This window comes from Rhinolophus sinicus, chromosome 16 (assembly GCF_057876585.1).
Source record: "Rhinolophus sinicus isolate RSI-liver-muscle chromosome 16, RSI-T2T, whole genome shotgun sequence".
In the NCBI taxonomy this organism is placed as follows: domain Eukaryota; kingdom Metazoa; phylum Chordata; class Mammalia; order Chiroptera; family Rhinolophidae; genus Rhinolophus; species Rhinolophus sinicus.
In genome coordinates this window covers 135,165,178-135,181,486 of record NC_142516.1, presented here as the reverse complement: position 1 = coordinate 135,181,486, position 16,309 = coordinate 135,165,178, and the positions used below count along the sequence as shown (strand labels likewise).

General features: G+C 38.8%; 1 protein-coding gene across 2 annotated transcripts; it reads right to left on the bottom strand.

Annotated features, from left to right (window-relative positions):
* Positions 1–601: 601 nt before the first annotated feature.
* On the bottom strand, positions 602–12,983 carry VDAC3 (voltage dependent anion channel 3). 2 transcript variants are annotated; one of them, XM_019742126.2, is made up of 9 exons: positions 12,769–12,983; positions 10,395–10,463; positions 9,245–9,294; positions 6,220–6,372; positions 5,342–5,394; positions 3,900–4,127; positions 2,465–2,615; positions 1,552–1,609; positions 602–1,117 (listed from the first exon to the last, which is right to left on the bottom strand). In XM_019742126.2, the coding sequence occupies exons 2-9, from the start codon at positions 10,459–10,461 to the stop codon at positions 1,026–1,028; spliced, it is 852 nt and encodes a 283-aa protein (XP_019597685.1). In that variant the 5' UTR covers positions 10,462–10,463; positions 12,769–12,983; the 3' UTR covers positions 602–1,025. The 2 variants fall into 2 exon arrangements, with proteins under 2 accessions (XP_019597685.1, XP_088649718.1); XM_088793592.1 differs by having other exon boundaries at positions 1,548–1,609; positions 12,769–12,979.
* Positions 12,984–16,309: the final 3,326 nt, after the last annotated feature.

Genomic DNA, 16,309 nt, shown 5'->3' with positions numbered 1-16,309 from the left:
GGTCTTATTTTTGGGGAGACACGGTATGTTTAATTTTTTTTTTCAAAAGGAATTCTACTTTTACAAAGAAAAGTGATTTACCAGTCAGCGGTGAAGCTATCATAGTGTACTTCATTTTTTTCTAAACTGGTATTTTAATTCTTTGGTGCTTATTTTTCTAGACCTAGTCATCAACAACATTTTCCTGAGGTCTGGGAGGAGCCATAGATGCGTCCTCCTCCAGCTTTGGCCTCCTACCACTCACTTCCCTGTAGTATTTCTAATTGTACTCTTTCCTTTGCTCATCTTTCGCCCACTCACACCTTCACTCTTTCTCAGCAGCTTCACAAAACTACCAGTCTGATACTCTGTCACACTGCAGTGGGAAGCAAGTACCGCAAGAGATGTACTTCTGCCCCGCAGAACAAAACTCCGTTTCCCTTCTCGGTCTGACTGCAGAGGAGCAGTGAGTGAGGTTAAACCAAATTGGAAGGGGCCGGCAACAGCACACATACTGCAGACAGACCACTTCAGGCATACACATCCCACTTGAGAGTATTTTTCAAAGCAAATCACACCAAATATAAAAAAAAAAACCACCGCTAGCAAGTCAGATGAGCAATTATGTTCAAATGTGATGGGTTTATTTTGTTTTACTCTGATGCAAAACCAAAGATTCCACTACAGCACAGAGACCAATATATTAACAGGTTATGAAAAAGTGGGGTGGGACATGCGGGACGTGATGTACAAACTGGAAGATCAGGTCATTTCCTCTATAACGACACTACACTGTTGCTGAGGAACGCATTTAAAACAATACTGTGGAACTGAAATGTGGCACAAACATGACAACTTCCAGGCATGCCTTCAAGCACCTCCCTTAGGATGGACTTGCAACTTCAGTGTGGGGAGGACTACAATTCTTTGGAAGAATAAAAAGTTCACACTTTTGAAATTTCAGAGAAGAATTTTAAGGCCAAAACATAGTGGGTTCATTTCTCTTCACCTTCAGGAACAAAGCTGATGCTTTATTCAAAAACATCTTAAGCTTCTAGTTCAAATCCCAACCCAACCTTGTGACCGCCTGCATTGAAATTCTTTCCATCGACTAAAGCTGATAGGGTCAGTTTGACTCCTAGGAAGAAGAAAACAGCACAGTCACTTGTAACAAGTATTACAATCAGATCTACATTTTTTTAGACACGATGGAGTCAATGAAATGGATTACAGCTAGGTGTAAGAGTTACAAGCTATTACTAACTTGACAAGGGGTTATCTATAATCATCTGATTTGTAACGAGAAAGCATAATCATGGCAAACTTTATTTGGAGTTCAGAGTTAAGAATAATGAATGATGAACCAAACTCACAAGCCCAGAGTAACCAAGTTATAGCTAGAAATACATACATTTTTTTAAGCAAAAGTACTTAATGCGTTTTTCTTTATATGAACAACCAAATGTTACAAAATGGTGTCAATCAACCTACAGTGACTGTAGGTTTTTTCGTAGGTTATTTTCATTATTGCTCTATCACCTTCCACCCGAACCCTGTTATTCTTTTACTTACCTGGTCGAAGGGTCTGAGTATAACCCAGTCCAATCAGGCTGGCATTATTTACTTTAGCCTAAGATGAGAAGATGAAATAGAAACAGTAAGAAAACAATCAATTTCATAATATACATATTATGTACATTATAATGGCTCCAGTACAGCCACCACTTCATGCATCAGATTTCCAAAGCTAAAACACCTTAGGGCCAATCTAGAATAACTGAAACTGAAAATTTAATTAATAAAAAGATAAATCTTCTAAGAAATTAAGAGGACTGGTATGGACAGCAGGTTCCTTGAGAATGCATGCTTAACGGCCTCAAGCAAATATTTTTAAAACACTGTGCAGCCAAATACCCCTGTGTACTGAATTCTTTGAGATACCAGTTTACGACCCAACACTGGTTAGAGCATGAACTCTGGAAAAAGACATATCTGGGTTCAAATCTTGGCACTGCCATTTATTGTGTGACCTTGGGCAAGTTACCTGACCTCTCTAAGCCTCAGTTCCCTCATCTGTAGAATGGGAATGAGGATACTACTCACCACCTATAGTAGTTGTGAGGATTAAATGAGATAATACACGTAAAGCCCTTAGCACAGTACCTGAAATTTAAGAGCTCAATTAGTGTCATTATTAATAAGAATTACTAAAACCAACAGGAATAGTAATCAAATCCCATGAATCTATGAAGAAAATTTTGAGGCCAAAGAGAAAAAATGACTTGAGAAGGTCAGACAGTAGCCAAATACAGGAAGAACTAGGACTAGAACCCACATTTCCAGACTTGAGGTGTAATGCTTTCATACACAATGACAAGCTCATCGAAGTTAACAAAACACATGCAAACTACAACTGTATCACATTGTTCATTAACAACTTAGATGAAACTCTAAGCGCAGACACAATCTGCTAGCACATTCTTACAGAGAGAGAAGTTCTACCATCCAGCTTGTATTTAGCAGCGATGCCAAAACGGGTGTTGTTACTGCCAGCTGTCCAAGCAAGGTTTATTGACGTTTCAATCTTCTCGTTAACCTTCTGGTAGATAGACCCTCCAAATTCAGTGCCATCATTCCTGTTTTCATAGTAAAAGAAAAAGTCATAAATATCTAGTTTGTACCATTGTTATGATATGGAAACAAATTCTAAGACTATCTAAACAAAGATCTCATTTTGCAACTATAGATCTTAGCAAACTTCTAGCATAAATTACCAAGCAAAACAAGGAACTAAATCCAGTTATGTAATTTAACCACCTAATTAAAGTGTAGCTAACACTTGATTTATTACGTGGCTCCTCCACGTGATGTAAATTTCTTAGACACAATTAAATTATGCACAAAGGCAGACCCCTCTGGTAAATATGACCTATAGGTCTCTTTAAGATGTTCAGTATTTAGAATCCTAAAAGTTGAGTTCAGTCAAGATTCCACAAAAAACATATATAGTGATACAAGTACAGGAATAAAGCCAATTGTGGATTTCATTTAAAACAGAGTCCTAGAGATAGAAAGCGCCCTCCCTACAAAACTTAGGGTGCACTGCTCCAGAGAAGTACCTCAATAAATGCTTCAAAGCATCCCAGAAGTTAGTCCCTGAGTTTTCATGATGATACTGTTTCATCAATTTTAATGCCACTGTCTATATCACTGCTTGACTTTTAGTCATCGTAAGTGAATTAGAATATCTAGTGAAGAGCAACCTACACTTCAAAAACACACAGCTTGTCCTTTGCATTCTCTTCCTGGTATAATAGCAGTGCCGGTAGCCCAAGATGTAAAATGCAATTTAAAAGTTCAAATTCATTTCCCCACTAGGGTGCAGCCTACACAACTGAATCCAGAATTGCTCTGAGGATCTATGAATGCAGTAGAGGTGGCTGGGCTCTGACCAAGGGTATCTGTAAACCTCCAGAGAATTACTGAGGATGCTCCAGGATGCTCAGCTCAATTAGGCAGCTATTCTTCATGATCCAAACAGACCTGCTTCCAGATATTGCCAAGCTGAGTAGGGCACCAGAGGAAGCAGGAATGCCGCCAAAGGATCCTTTCTATCAGGAGGTGACCCATGCCCTGGGTTGTCTCCATCCCAGTGCTGCTTCTACAGATTCTACAGCTTCGTAAAGTTTGGGGTACAGGCTGAGAGGCCAGTAACTACCAGCAGCACAGCACAATGCCCCAAGTGCACTAACCCCTGGCAATGTTTTGCTATGAAAACAGTACAGTGAGGCTGGATGTCCACCAAGGCATATGAGATGCAAGTGCCATCACTTGTAACCTTCTCGACAGACATATTAATGGTTACCAACTTCTTGGATGAGCACACTGACACTAAAGGAGGAATGATTATAAACACTCACACATGAGTGTGCAGCTGGAAGTCTGCAGCCTTATAACCCAGGGCGAAATTATTCTGTGACAGTTTGGATTTGGCTGTGTCAAAACTCATCTGATAACCAGCAAGCCAACCTTCAAAGGCTAACACAGCCCAGCCATAGATGGTTGGTCCAGAAAAATCTATATCAACATTACTGCCAAGACTGAAACAATCCCGTTTATAGGAGGCCTTCAATTTCCCACTCTTCTTTCTGTGAAAAACAAACAAAAATAACAATGAAAACAACGTGAGTTTCTGTCTAGGAATCTTTACAGTAAGATCCCCTCTCTGCCTCAATGTTAATATCATTTTGGTAGATGGCATACATATAGTAAAAATGTTTCAAACAACTTAGCTCTAAAAACATAATTTTGTTAGGATTAGAAATATATGTACTACTTGTATGTATTCCTCACTGTAAGTTCAAATGATAGGGTACTTCATGATTAATTTCTTGAAAGTATGAACAAAAGCATAAAAAGGAATAAGGATATTTCAGTACCAAATTAATAATCTGAATACATATCTATTACAAGAAGCCAATTCTTTTAAATGTTGCAATGCTCAAATGCTATTCAAAAGGTAACACCCGACACACTTCATTTCTAAGTTATTAACCTACCATGGAGAGAACTGTACTGTTTTTCTTAAAGGGTACAGCCCTTTAGTAAGCATATTTATTTTCCTTAGGGTGTTTTCCCCATGGACAACGTTAAATGGATGGAAGAGAAGTGTGCATTTTTGAAGGACAATACTGAAATTAGTTCTTAATCATCCTTGTTTACTCCAATCAGGACTCTTACGAGAGAGAATATGTGTCCTGAAGATTGCTACAGTGTGTGGCAGGAAGGACACAGCTGTTGCTTCAGCTGAGAAGAAATGCTTCTTTGCCTTTATCTCACATCTCTGCCCTTCTGAAAGCCTTGGCCCATGATAGGCAGATAAGAAACAACACAATCCCCATTTTTTAGATTTAGAAATTGAAGCAGAAAAGTGGGGGGATTTATAAAGGCTAAGAAAACAGGCCAATGGCACAACTACTCATTACGGTGTTCTACAGCCAGAATATTACTGTTTTCTTAAGAAACTAACTTCTCAGCAAAATATCACAGCCATGGATCTTTAGAATAGCTTAAGAAGTATCTAATCTCAAACACTGCTAGTTCCTAAACTTTTTCTACTATGTGCCTCTTTGGAATTAGATTTATATTTTTGTTCATCTGTTCAATTTACAAATCAAAATTTTACCCTGCCTCAAGGGAGTCTTCCTTTCTCTTTACTGCACACACAAGGTCTTTAGTATTCCCAACAGCAACCTCCCAAGCTCTTCCTGTATCTAAACTTTTCATTGCAATTCCTTATTCTAAACCTCTCTATCCCTGTAGGCTATAAAAACATTTCAGAAAATGGGGTTTAGATAATTACCCTGTGTTCGGTACAAATATGGTATCAAGAGTCAGTTTCAACCCTTCAGCCAACTGAAAAATAAAGATTTAAAATTAATAATTAGTAACTTTCAATTCTTATTTTGAATCAAGAAATCAATTCTAAAGTTTTCTCTAACTTCCTAACAAAAAAAGGAAGTCATTAAAGAAAGCCAAATATTAAATTTAACAAATTATCCCTTCATTTTTCCCTGTCCCTTTTTACCCCTCTCCCCTCACCCCAGGCTTCATCATGATTCTCTCACCAAAAAACAGGTTAAAATATAAAGATCAAATCTTCTTCCAGCCAATAATATAAAGCACAAAACAACAAAATCTCAATGCAAAAAATAATCTTGATACTCTCTTGAAATTACTGTAATAAAACAACCTGATATTTAACAAGCCAGCTTAAGTAATTTATTCAGCTATACATATATATTACCTATATGTGGTAATGTGCATATAGACATACCTCAAAAATAGTGCCCTGTATATAGCAGGCCCTTGACAAATATTTGATAGATTTTCTCTTTGAAAACACAGAATTTTAAAAACATTTTTCTATGGAGCCAATTTTGCAATGATTATAAAACAAAATTAAATAAAATCACTGCAAACAGTTTTGTCTACTCAAGAAAGGCTCAGCTATATAACAGAATAAGTAGAAGAGTTCAGAACAAAGATATAAAGTGGTAATTATGTTCTCACAAAGCCTTGCTAGAAACGTAAGATATACCAAACAAGGCCACATGCAGAGAAAAAATATGGCTACTGGATAGGTTGTAAGATTTCATTCAGATTATATTTGGGGTTTGTTTATCATCTTACTCACAAGATAAATTTACCCTACAAATAACTTCTAATGCTTTCTCTTACCTTATTCTCCCATGAGATTTCTGTTCCAAGAGTATTGTCTGTGTTCCATTTTTGGGTGAAGGTAAGTCCATAGTTACAGACCTTATATTTGGTCTCTAGGTTGCCTGATGCTTTCCCTGTATCAGTGTAAGCATGACCAGAAGTAGAAAATTCCTGATAAAAAATAAAAAATAATTAGCTTAAAAGCAGCTCATCAAACAGAAAATATTCATTTCAGAAAGCAGTGTTCAATGTATCAGACACGAATACAATTAACTTTTTACCACAGCCCTACTCTACAGCAACTTATTTCCTGTTTTCCTTCTTTCTAATTTCTCAGTATCTTAACCAGTTTAAGATCTTTACATCTCACCTCTCACATCAATATTTCTTGTTTCCTATACTCTCTAGCTAAATGGAATCTTAAATTCTATCCTTCAAAAGAAAAAAATCTTAACTGAAAATGCCTTTACTAAAAGGATAAAACTATATATATTCTTAAACATTTTACTTTCAGGGTGTAAAAAAGGATTATCAATTCTCTATCATCTTTCAAGCTAATTTTAAAGTCCTTAAAAACAAATCCCAAAACAGTGGAAGCACTAGCCTCCCTTCCCTCTTTTAGACCTTTATTGCATTTTTTAAAAATTTATTTTTATTGTGATAAAAAACGCTTAATATAAAATTTACCATTTTAACCATTTTTAAGTGTACAGTTCAGTGGCATTAACTACATTCACATTGTTATGAAAGTTTTATTACTTTTGTCCACAAAACTATCTGTAAAACTTTCAGTATAAACAATTTTAATATTTGAAAGTATCCATCCATTTTTCACAACAAACCTGAATGTTTTAATTTATCCTTCTTTCTCCCTTCTCCACCTATCTACTTTATAATCTTTCTATAATAATTACTATGAGTGCCTTAAAATAGATCTTCCTCCCTCCTTAGGTATCAGGCGTCATTTCAGTCATATGACAAGCAATTCGAAATAGATCTCCTTCTAGGGAGAAGCAAACAGTCAGCACCTGTCACTGACAATATATGAACTGTCAAGAAAAGCACATTCTGATTGGCTGTTTTAAAGAACATTTCTGAAATGCTGCCAACCCCGACCAGTTGTGTTTCACTGCCTGCAATATGAGTCCTCCCTTTACCAAATACCCTGCTCCCTCACTCTGGTTCTCCAGGCTGATGAAACAACTGGGAAACTACGATCTGTTTATCACCACCACACAGAAAGTTTTCAAAGAGAATATCATGCTGCACATTTAGGACAAGGCCTTAGTAAAAAAGGATAAAATGCTAGTCATGTTTAACAGTTCACAGAATTACTTAATTGACCATCATTTTCTTTTAGTAGATCCAACTACTCAGTGTATTATTTTTCACATTCACCTTTAATATGAACTTGAAGTATAGCAAATATAAAGCTTAATTTTAGTGCACAAAATTAAGGTAAAATAGTGTACTTTTCTTCCTTGTTATCGTCATTTCTTAGTTTGAAGCTCTATTAAAGGTCTAAAATATTAGAGATACAAATTTCAAAGAGAATGCTAGGATTTTTCTAAGTTGAGTTCCACGCTCATAACTGCTTCAGTTTTTGTCTGATTTCTTAATTAGATCAAACGGGGCAAATTACATTTACAACATGCATATAACATCAACAGCTCTACATTAAATGCTAGAAAGCAACAAAACAATCTTAAAATGTTATTGTTAAATCAATGGCATATGATAAAAACATCAAGATATAATGTAAGAAATTTGGAGCAATGGGTGCAATTCATCCTAAATCAGTACCAGAGACCAAAAGCAGCCATAAAAACAAGCACACAAACATGCTGTTTTTCTTACCATCTGAATTAAAAGTCCCACACCACAGCAGCGTGAAAGGGAGATAAAATTTTAGTTGATGGGTTTTGCAACACAAATCTAACTTGAGCAAATTCTGAAACCCTACTCAAAATGAGTATAATTTTTCTATTTTAACAAAACCATATAACAATATGCCCATCCTAGTAGGGTAGTTGCATGTTATTTATTTACCACTAGAAAGCCCAGGGAAAGAATAACAGTGACAAACCAGGATTATACAAAATATGAGACAGTATCAGAATTCTACATACCTCCTGCCCTTCTAATTAAATCATTATATCTAGAAATAAAATTTGTACTGGTTTGAACAGGTAAATACCAAAAACAGATGTGGCCAACAAGGCGAAATCAGAGAACGAGGTGAATGTCAAGTTAATCTAGTTGCTGAGACTTACTGAATAAAAACTCTGATTAATGATGCTTTGAAAATATGCCACATCCTTTACTACATTGTTAACTTCCAGTTAAAAAGACTTTATGAACATCAATAAAAACTGCAAACTAACCTACATGCATTTTCTTTCTACATTTACTTCAACTGATTATGAAAGGACAGAGGCTAAAATTAACTTATTCTTGTTAAAAGGCAATAAAACTTGCATGAACCCAACACGATGGAAATAAAGTTTTTCGTGCCCATATACATATTCATGAAAGTATAATAATATTTCATGGGTTAAAAAAATATACATATAATATATTCTATATCTTCTGAGTCAGACTCAGAATAGTCTTCTTTTTTAAAAAAAAACTTTTTATTCATTTTAAGTGTGTCTTTCCAGGACCCATCAGTTCCAAGTCAAGTAAGTAGTAGTTTCAATCTAGTTGCGGAGAGCGCAGCTCACAGTGGCCCATGCGGAGATCGAACCAGCAACCTTGTTGTAATGAGCTCGTGCTCTAACCAACTGAGCCAACCGGCCATCCCTCAGAATAGTCTTATTACAACAAAAACAAAGGGGCTTCCCCAAAATTCAACCTGAGTGCCTATGGGCTTAAATGGCTGAGTAGATTCTCACTGAAATTGGAAGAGTGGAACAAAGCTGTAGGGAAGAGAGCACAGTGCCAAAAGTATGCTCTTTCATATAACCACACTAAACATTGATTTTTAAATAGGTTCCTTTAAGTTAATTATGCTGCATCTATTGCAAATGTATTAGGTACTTACCACACCACTACATGACTTGGTTCTCAGATCTATTTTGACCATGCCAAACCCTAGACACAAAAAACACAGAAACATACAAAATGTGACGTTCACTCCAGTTTTTCCAACTTAGAAATTATGAAATTAGTCCATAGTACCTTCCATATGGAAAATATACAATATTCTCATTAGGTGAGAGTTCCATGAGAAACTGAACTATAATGAAATAACTGAAGTATAATTTTAAGCCCCTCAAAATAATAGATATATTTTTAAAATATAAGCTAAAGAACAAATGAATGAAAGGAATACGTACTATTCTAAGAACCAAAATTATTAGAAAATACTATGAAGATATATATACAAGCTTAAAATATACAATTAACATTACTATTAATAAAAAACAAAACGTTTACAACACAAAAAGTAAAAAGTTTAAACGCTAATCTTTTTTTTAAAAATTTATTGGGGTGACAATTGTTAGTAAAATTACATAGATTTCAGGTGTACAATTCTGTATTACATCATCTATAAATCCCATTGTGTGTTCACCACCCAGAGTCAGTTCTCCTTCCATCACCATATATTTGATCCCCCTTACCCTCATCTCCCACCCCCCACTCCCCTTACCTTCTGGTAACCACTAAACTATTGTCTGTGTCTATGAGTTTTTTAAACGCTAATCTTTAAAAACTAAAAATAAATGTCTACTTGGGATCAAAGAATATATGCTACCCCAAAGAAGTCAAATTGTGCTTTACTCTCATGAAAACGTTGCCATTATTTGGAGAAGGAAACATGTACCCCCTACTTTAAATGTCTCCAGGGCACACATATTACAGATTTATATTATTTGGTCTTACAGATAATATTAACTATGTGTGATATATATATTACACATAGTTTATATACATATATACATATATATACACATATATATATGTGTATATATATATATATGTATATATATATATATATGTATGTATATGGTTGCTTTTAATGCCAGTGGGACTCTACCTCTAAAGAAAGAAGTCTAACAACCTGTTAAGTTATCCCCTTAAATCTTGTGACGTATATTATTGTTGACTTAACCTCATTTTACTAGCACAGGGTAGTAGACATTCAATACTAATCCTTAGCCCAACGAGGACATTTACAATCGCATACTCACCATATCCTTTGTTGAAGACATCCTTGGCAGCCTTTCCTAGGTCACAGTAAGTCGGTGTGTTACACATATCTTATAAAGAAAAATAGGGACAGTGGAATAAAAATAACCATTTAGTATTTGTTTACCTGTAGTCCTTCTACGGTTTAGTGCTGTGAGAAGAGGTATATGGTTTTCTCTTTGCATCATTAATGCTTATACCCTAATGCAAGCAAAGCTGAGAAGGCATTCTGCTCCTTTAAAAAGAGCTTTCCAGAACACTGGAGAATAAAAGTTTTTTCATGAGATTCACAGAGGTCATCTTTCTGATTAGATTCCAAAGAAAAGAAATTTCTCACAGGCTGGAGAAGAAATGAGCTAATTTGACTTTTTACTAACCAAAAAAAAAAGGAACATTTACATTAGAAAAATATTTCTTGGGCTGTTATAAAGCCAGAGAGCTATATAAAGTGACAAGGTACATTTATTGAGGAATTGTAAAAAATAGATGCATTAAAAATCTTGAAGATTAACATTTTGCCACTACAAATTCAGCTCTTAAAATAAGAATTACCATACTAATTGAAATGTATTCACGCAGAATATGCCCTCTCAAAGCTCTTCTTTAAAAAGTGCTATACTCTTACCCATTAACCAGAAATAGGATCAATTCTACGTGCAGTAATCTGCCTACCAAAAATTGGTGTACACTCTCAAGTTAAAGCCTTCAAAATCCCAAGGTGCCTTCACTTTTCATCTTATCTAATTAATATTTACCCAGCTTTCCCACTGCCAATATGACCCTCACATCGAAATTCCAAGAAGTTCTACAAGCAATGCTGAACATACCATTCCTTTGCCCTCTTTGTATAACGGGAAATCTTGTCCTGCAGCAGTCTCAAAAGCCATGTGTAACCAATTGTAGAACCACTTCAACCAGCCCCATTACCCAACTATATCAGAAAAATCCAGAGCACCAGCTAGCCCTTGCAAGTACTATGCCCGAACTATCTACTAATATCAAACTAATATTTATTTATATTTACCCTAGTCCTTAATGTAACCTTCTGCTAAGTTTCTCCCTATACCATATCTGGACATAACATACACTTAAGTTGCACTTCTGAATTGTGAATTCATTTAAAATTTGTTTCTTAACCTAAACTTGTCAGATATAACAGATATTATGTTAAGAGAACAAGTGTCCTATAAAAATATATACACGTATAAAGTTACACGGAAAGAGTAAAGATGAAATGTACTGACTCCTACCATAATAAAACTTTGTTCTAAGCCCCAAGGTTTCAGAGTTCACTTCCAGAGCAATTATTTTACAATTCAGTTCCTTGTATTCAAATGATCAATTCTATTCTTTTTACACACTGTCAACTGCAATCTAATTACTCTTTATGATCACAACTGATGTTGGTATCTGTTGGAATTCTGTCGGTAGTCTACAATTTGGGAAGGTAAGTACAGAAAAGCAGGCACTACACATTCAAATAGAAATGTTAAAGCTTTACAGCCTGGTTTTTCATCTACTGACAAAAGGTACACCTAAATGTTTAGAACCGTCCATCTAGGGACTCATCACAATCTTTTAGCATTGCTTTCTTTTTCAAAACCACTGCCAGACAATTTGAAAAAGTCGTGCAGCTGATTTAGTTAACTAACTGACCTCAACTCTGCCTAGTTCAAGCTTACTTTTCCAGGACCACGATTCTAATGGGAAATGCACGGCAGGCATGATCATGCAAAAATCGAGATGCCACAGAGACCTCCTGTTACTCGAGAATAAAGCTATTATCACATATTTCTATTAGCTCTACAAAACGCACTTATTTGTAGACATGCACAACGTACCGAGGGTGCATTACACGGAGGTGGCGGAGGTAACACTGCTTTACACAATAACTACAAAGTCAGTAAATAGCCCGTTTTGCTCCTAGTTTCTCTATTTTAAGTTGCACATACAGCATCCTCCCTTTGGCGGTAAGGAGTGAATAAAGGGCTTCCCTGATGCTGGACAACAATTCCAGCGAGGCAGCTGGGGGCGGGGAGTAGGTTTGGGGTTCGAGGATCCAACTTCCTTAGAAACCAACCTCCTTTCTGGGCATGACGCCTGTAAACAAAGTCCCGTGGGCACACCAGGCGGAGGGAAGGTCGCGAGTAGGCACTCGGCGCGGCGCCTGTCCCTGCCGGCGTTGCGGCTCCATCACCTGAGGTGGCCAGGGGAGCAAGGTCCCCTCTGCCCTCCGCGGCCCGGCCCGCGCCCCGTTAAGGCTGCTCTCTCCCTCCCGACCCCTCCGTTAGGCTCGCCTCTCGTCGGGTCCCGGGCTCGGCCGCCGCCCACCTCCCCCTCAACCCCGACACGGCCCGCGGCCTCGGTCCTTCTCACCTCCACCCAGAGAGCCGGTCTCCGCTCCGCCAGGGCAACGCTGAAGGTCTTCTTCAACCAACGCCGTCCGCGCCTGCGCGGCCTCACTCCCCCCGCGGCGCCTGCGCGCCCCTGCCTACCCCCGCACCGCGTTTGCGCCGTGGTGTCACACCGGGGTCGCGCGCCGCGGAGCTGCGTGCAGAGAGGAACAGCTGGGGCGTAGCAACACCGCCAACTGTCTGGCTCTGGACGCGCGTGCGCGGCAGGGCCCAGCGCGCAGGTGGCTACGGCGGGGGTTGACGTGAGACCCGGGAAGCCTGAAGGCTCGCACCTTTGTCCATAAAGGGGCTTGCTCTCGCGAGAACGCCCGGAGTTACTGTTGTCATGAGAGGGGCTGCGGAGAAGGCGGGTGGAGGAGACGTGGGACTCCTGAGGACGGAGGCTATGGCCTGGCATGTCAGACCCAGGCTGTTTCTTTCTCTGGCAGATAGGTACCTTGCGGATCTTTATGGGAAAGCCTCCGACTGACTAAAAATTCAAAAATGTGATCCTTGGGTCATCTTAAGGATGAGAAAACATGGGTTCTCAGGGAGTACGTGACGTCACTTACCCAGATCTCACAGGTAGCGGTAGGTTATAATTCAAAGGGAAAGATATAGAGGAGGGAAAGCTCTTCTTCAGAGAAGAATACCAACTAATAAACGTAGAAGAAATTCTAGAAAACAAACACTTTAGAACCAGCAATAATTGACGCAGACAAAAATTATAAGTGGATGCAGGACAGTTGAGGATATTCCAAGTACCACCCCACAGATTACTTACTAAAGAGAAAAGGGTACCTTCGCATCAAACAAATGAGACTGACGTCACGTGCTCCCCTGATGTGATTCACAGAGGACACAATAATTATTATTGTCAAAAATGTGTAATTTGTCTCTAATCATGAGGAAACAGACAAACGTTGAGGGACTTTCTGCAAAACAACTGCCCAGTCTCTTCAAAAATGTGTATTTCATGAAAGATTAAGAAAAAGACTAGCAAACTGTTCTAGATTAAAGGAGATACAAACATAGTACCAAAAACAATGTGGTCCCAAACTGAATTCTGGGTCCAAAACACACACACACACACACCTATTGGAAAACATTATTAGGACAAATTGAAAAAATCTGAATGTAGACTATATTAGCATTGTTACAATGTAAAATTTTCTGAGGGCAATAACTGTAATATCTTGATTATGCAGACAGGACATTGTTTTTAGGAGAAATATGCTAAAATATTTAGCAGTGAAATAGCATGTGTCTGCAACTGACTCAAATGGTCAAGGAAAAAACAGAAAAAAGTAAATGTGCAAAATGTTAACAATTGGTGAATCCAGGTAGAAGATATATGGGTGTTGCATTATTGCATTATTCTTGAAACTTTCCTGTAAGTTTAAAATTTTCAAAATGAAAAGTTGGGAACAACCCCCCCCCCACACACACACACACACACACACACAGAGTCTGTGATGTTCAGTCCACGCTACCAGGTTACTGCTTCATTCAACAGGCAAATATGTCTGTTTGCCTGCTGTCTGTAAGGCATTTCAGGCTAATAAGAGAAGATAAATGCTCCCAAAGGACTCATAATGCAGGACTTGGACAAATGCCTGCCAAAGGAGGCAGAATATGGTGAATGTCATAAGCAAAGCAGTGTAACAGTAGGCTAAATAAAGTGAGCTCTGGAGTCAAAAGAGGCTGGGTTTGTATCTCCGATCTCCCAACTCTGGGGTCTTAGGCAAGCAGCTTAACCCCTCTATGTCTCAGTGTCTACATCTGTGAAACAGAATGAAGATCTACTTCAGAGGATTGTAGTGGATATTAAATGAAATAATGTATCCACAGCACATAATCTACCTGACACATGGAAAATGTTCACTAGCTAATAACACAGATGAAAATTAATATGCTATGAGTGTAAAAGCTATACAGGTGTCATGCGGGGTCTCTGGTCCCGCTCCCCACATAAGAACGCAGGATATGGTGAGGCCCAGAAGGAACACCCACGGAGCCATGGATAGGGGAGTCATACCGCTATATTCTCGCTGGCGGCTGGGTTGGAGACACAGGAAGCAGGAGCCACACCATCCACAACCTGCCGTCCACTTCTCTCTGCCAACCAACCTCATTTCCTAACTGCAATCCGCGCTTGCTAGCTCAGCCACCATCTTCTTGCTAACCCCCATTTGCTGCTAGCGCAGCCACAGCAGTTATATTAGTGGCCAATGGCTCACTGGTTACAGCTGACGGCCAACTAGCCACAGCTGATGGCCATCCAATCACAGTTGATGGCCATTTACTACCAGAGTGAGCACCTTTGCTCGTGAGGCCGAGAGCATGGAAACTGCTCTCCTGGCTCTGTCCCCACAACAGGCAAAACCTATACTTATTCAGATGTATATGAATAGTAGAGCCACAACTTCAGCTTGTACTTTGGCACAGAGCTGGCTTTTGTCGGATACAGCAGGCCATTAAAGGCTGTAAAGGGCACTTTGAATGGCAATCTGGCAACAGTCCTTCCTTCTGCTTCTGTTACCCAAAGATCTTTCTTCTGAAACGACCTGACAACACCAGTCCCAGGTCATGCAATGAGACTTCCTTTCTCTCTACACCTGATGCAGGAAGGTGATGAAAGAAACTGTTAAGGAAAACAGCTGCCGCAGAGGGAGTCCTTCCTTTGCTTCCTGTCCCTCTGGCCTGCTCAGTTTAGCTAGATCCATGTTACCATTCAATGTGCGTATCTTGATTCTGGTCTTGGCCGCTTCGAAACTACAGCCAGTTCTTATTTCCCCACCTACACTAGGATCTAAATTCTTGGGAAATGCAGAAAAGACATGCTCAGTCCAAATCCTAATAACATGGCATTCTTCTATAAAATCTAGAACCAGAATTTTAGAGCAGGGAAGGGACTTTGGACTCCTTCATTTGTGAGACACTTGCTAAGTGCTTGCTATGTACAGGGCACCATGCTCAGAGCCGAAGTATGAGGAAAAACCCCAAAGTGTCAGTGCCATGTGGGTCCAATGGCCCATGAAGATGAAGTCACCTAGTGAGCAAGTTCTCAATACAGGTCACCTGCTGTAGAGACAATCTCAGAAGGTTATATACTTTTACCTCAGAGATGAAAAAACAACTGAGAACAGAAGCTCCACTGTGAAGAATTGGTAGCTCAATTAGCTTAGATGTAAGAAAAATCAAGATTCTGAAGGCAGCAATGTTAACTCCCAATTCTTTCAAGAAAAAGGGTCCAGTTGCTTGTTTTCAAGGACTCCAAGATTCTGAAGGGTGAGGCTCTCCTAGTTACTGAGTGGTTGAAGGCATCTTTGAAGAAGAGGAAGTATGAGCCATGTGCTTGTGCTTCTACAAGAAGGCAGCAGAGAACAGGGACCCAGCAGTGGAAACACCTGTGTCTAGGGAGGAGACTGAAGGCTTCTTTGAAACATGATGTCTTGGAATGACTCGGGTAGGGAACAAGAGGAGAATGGCTTCCAGTGCAGAGGGACAGAGTGATCAAAGAC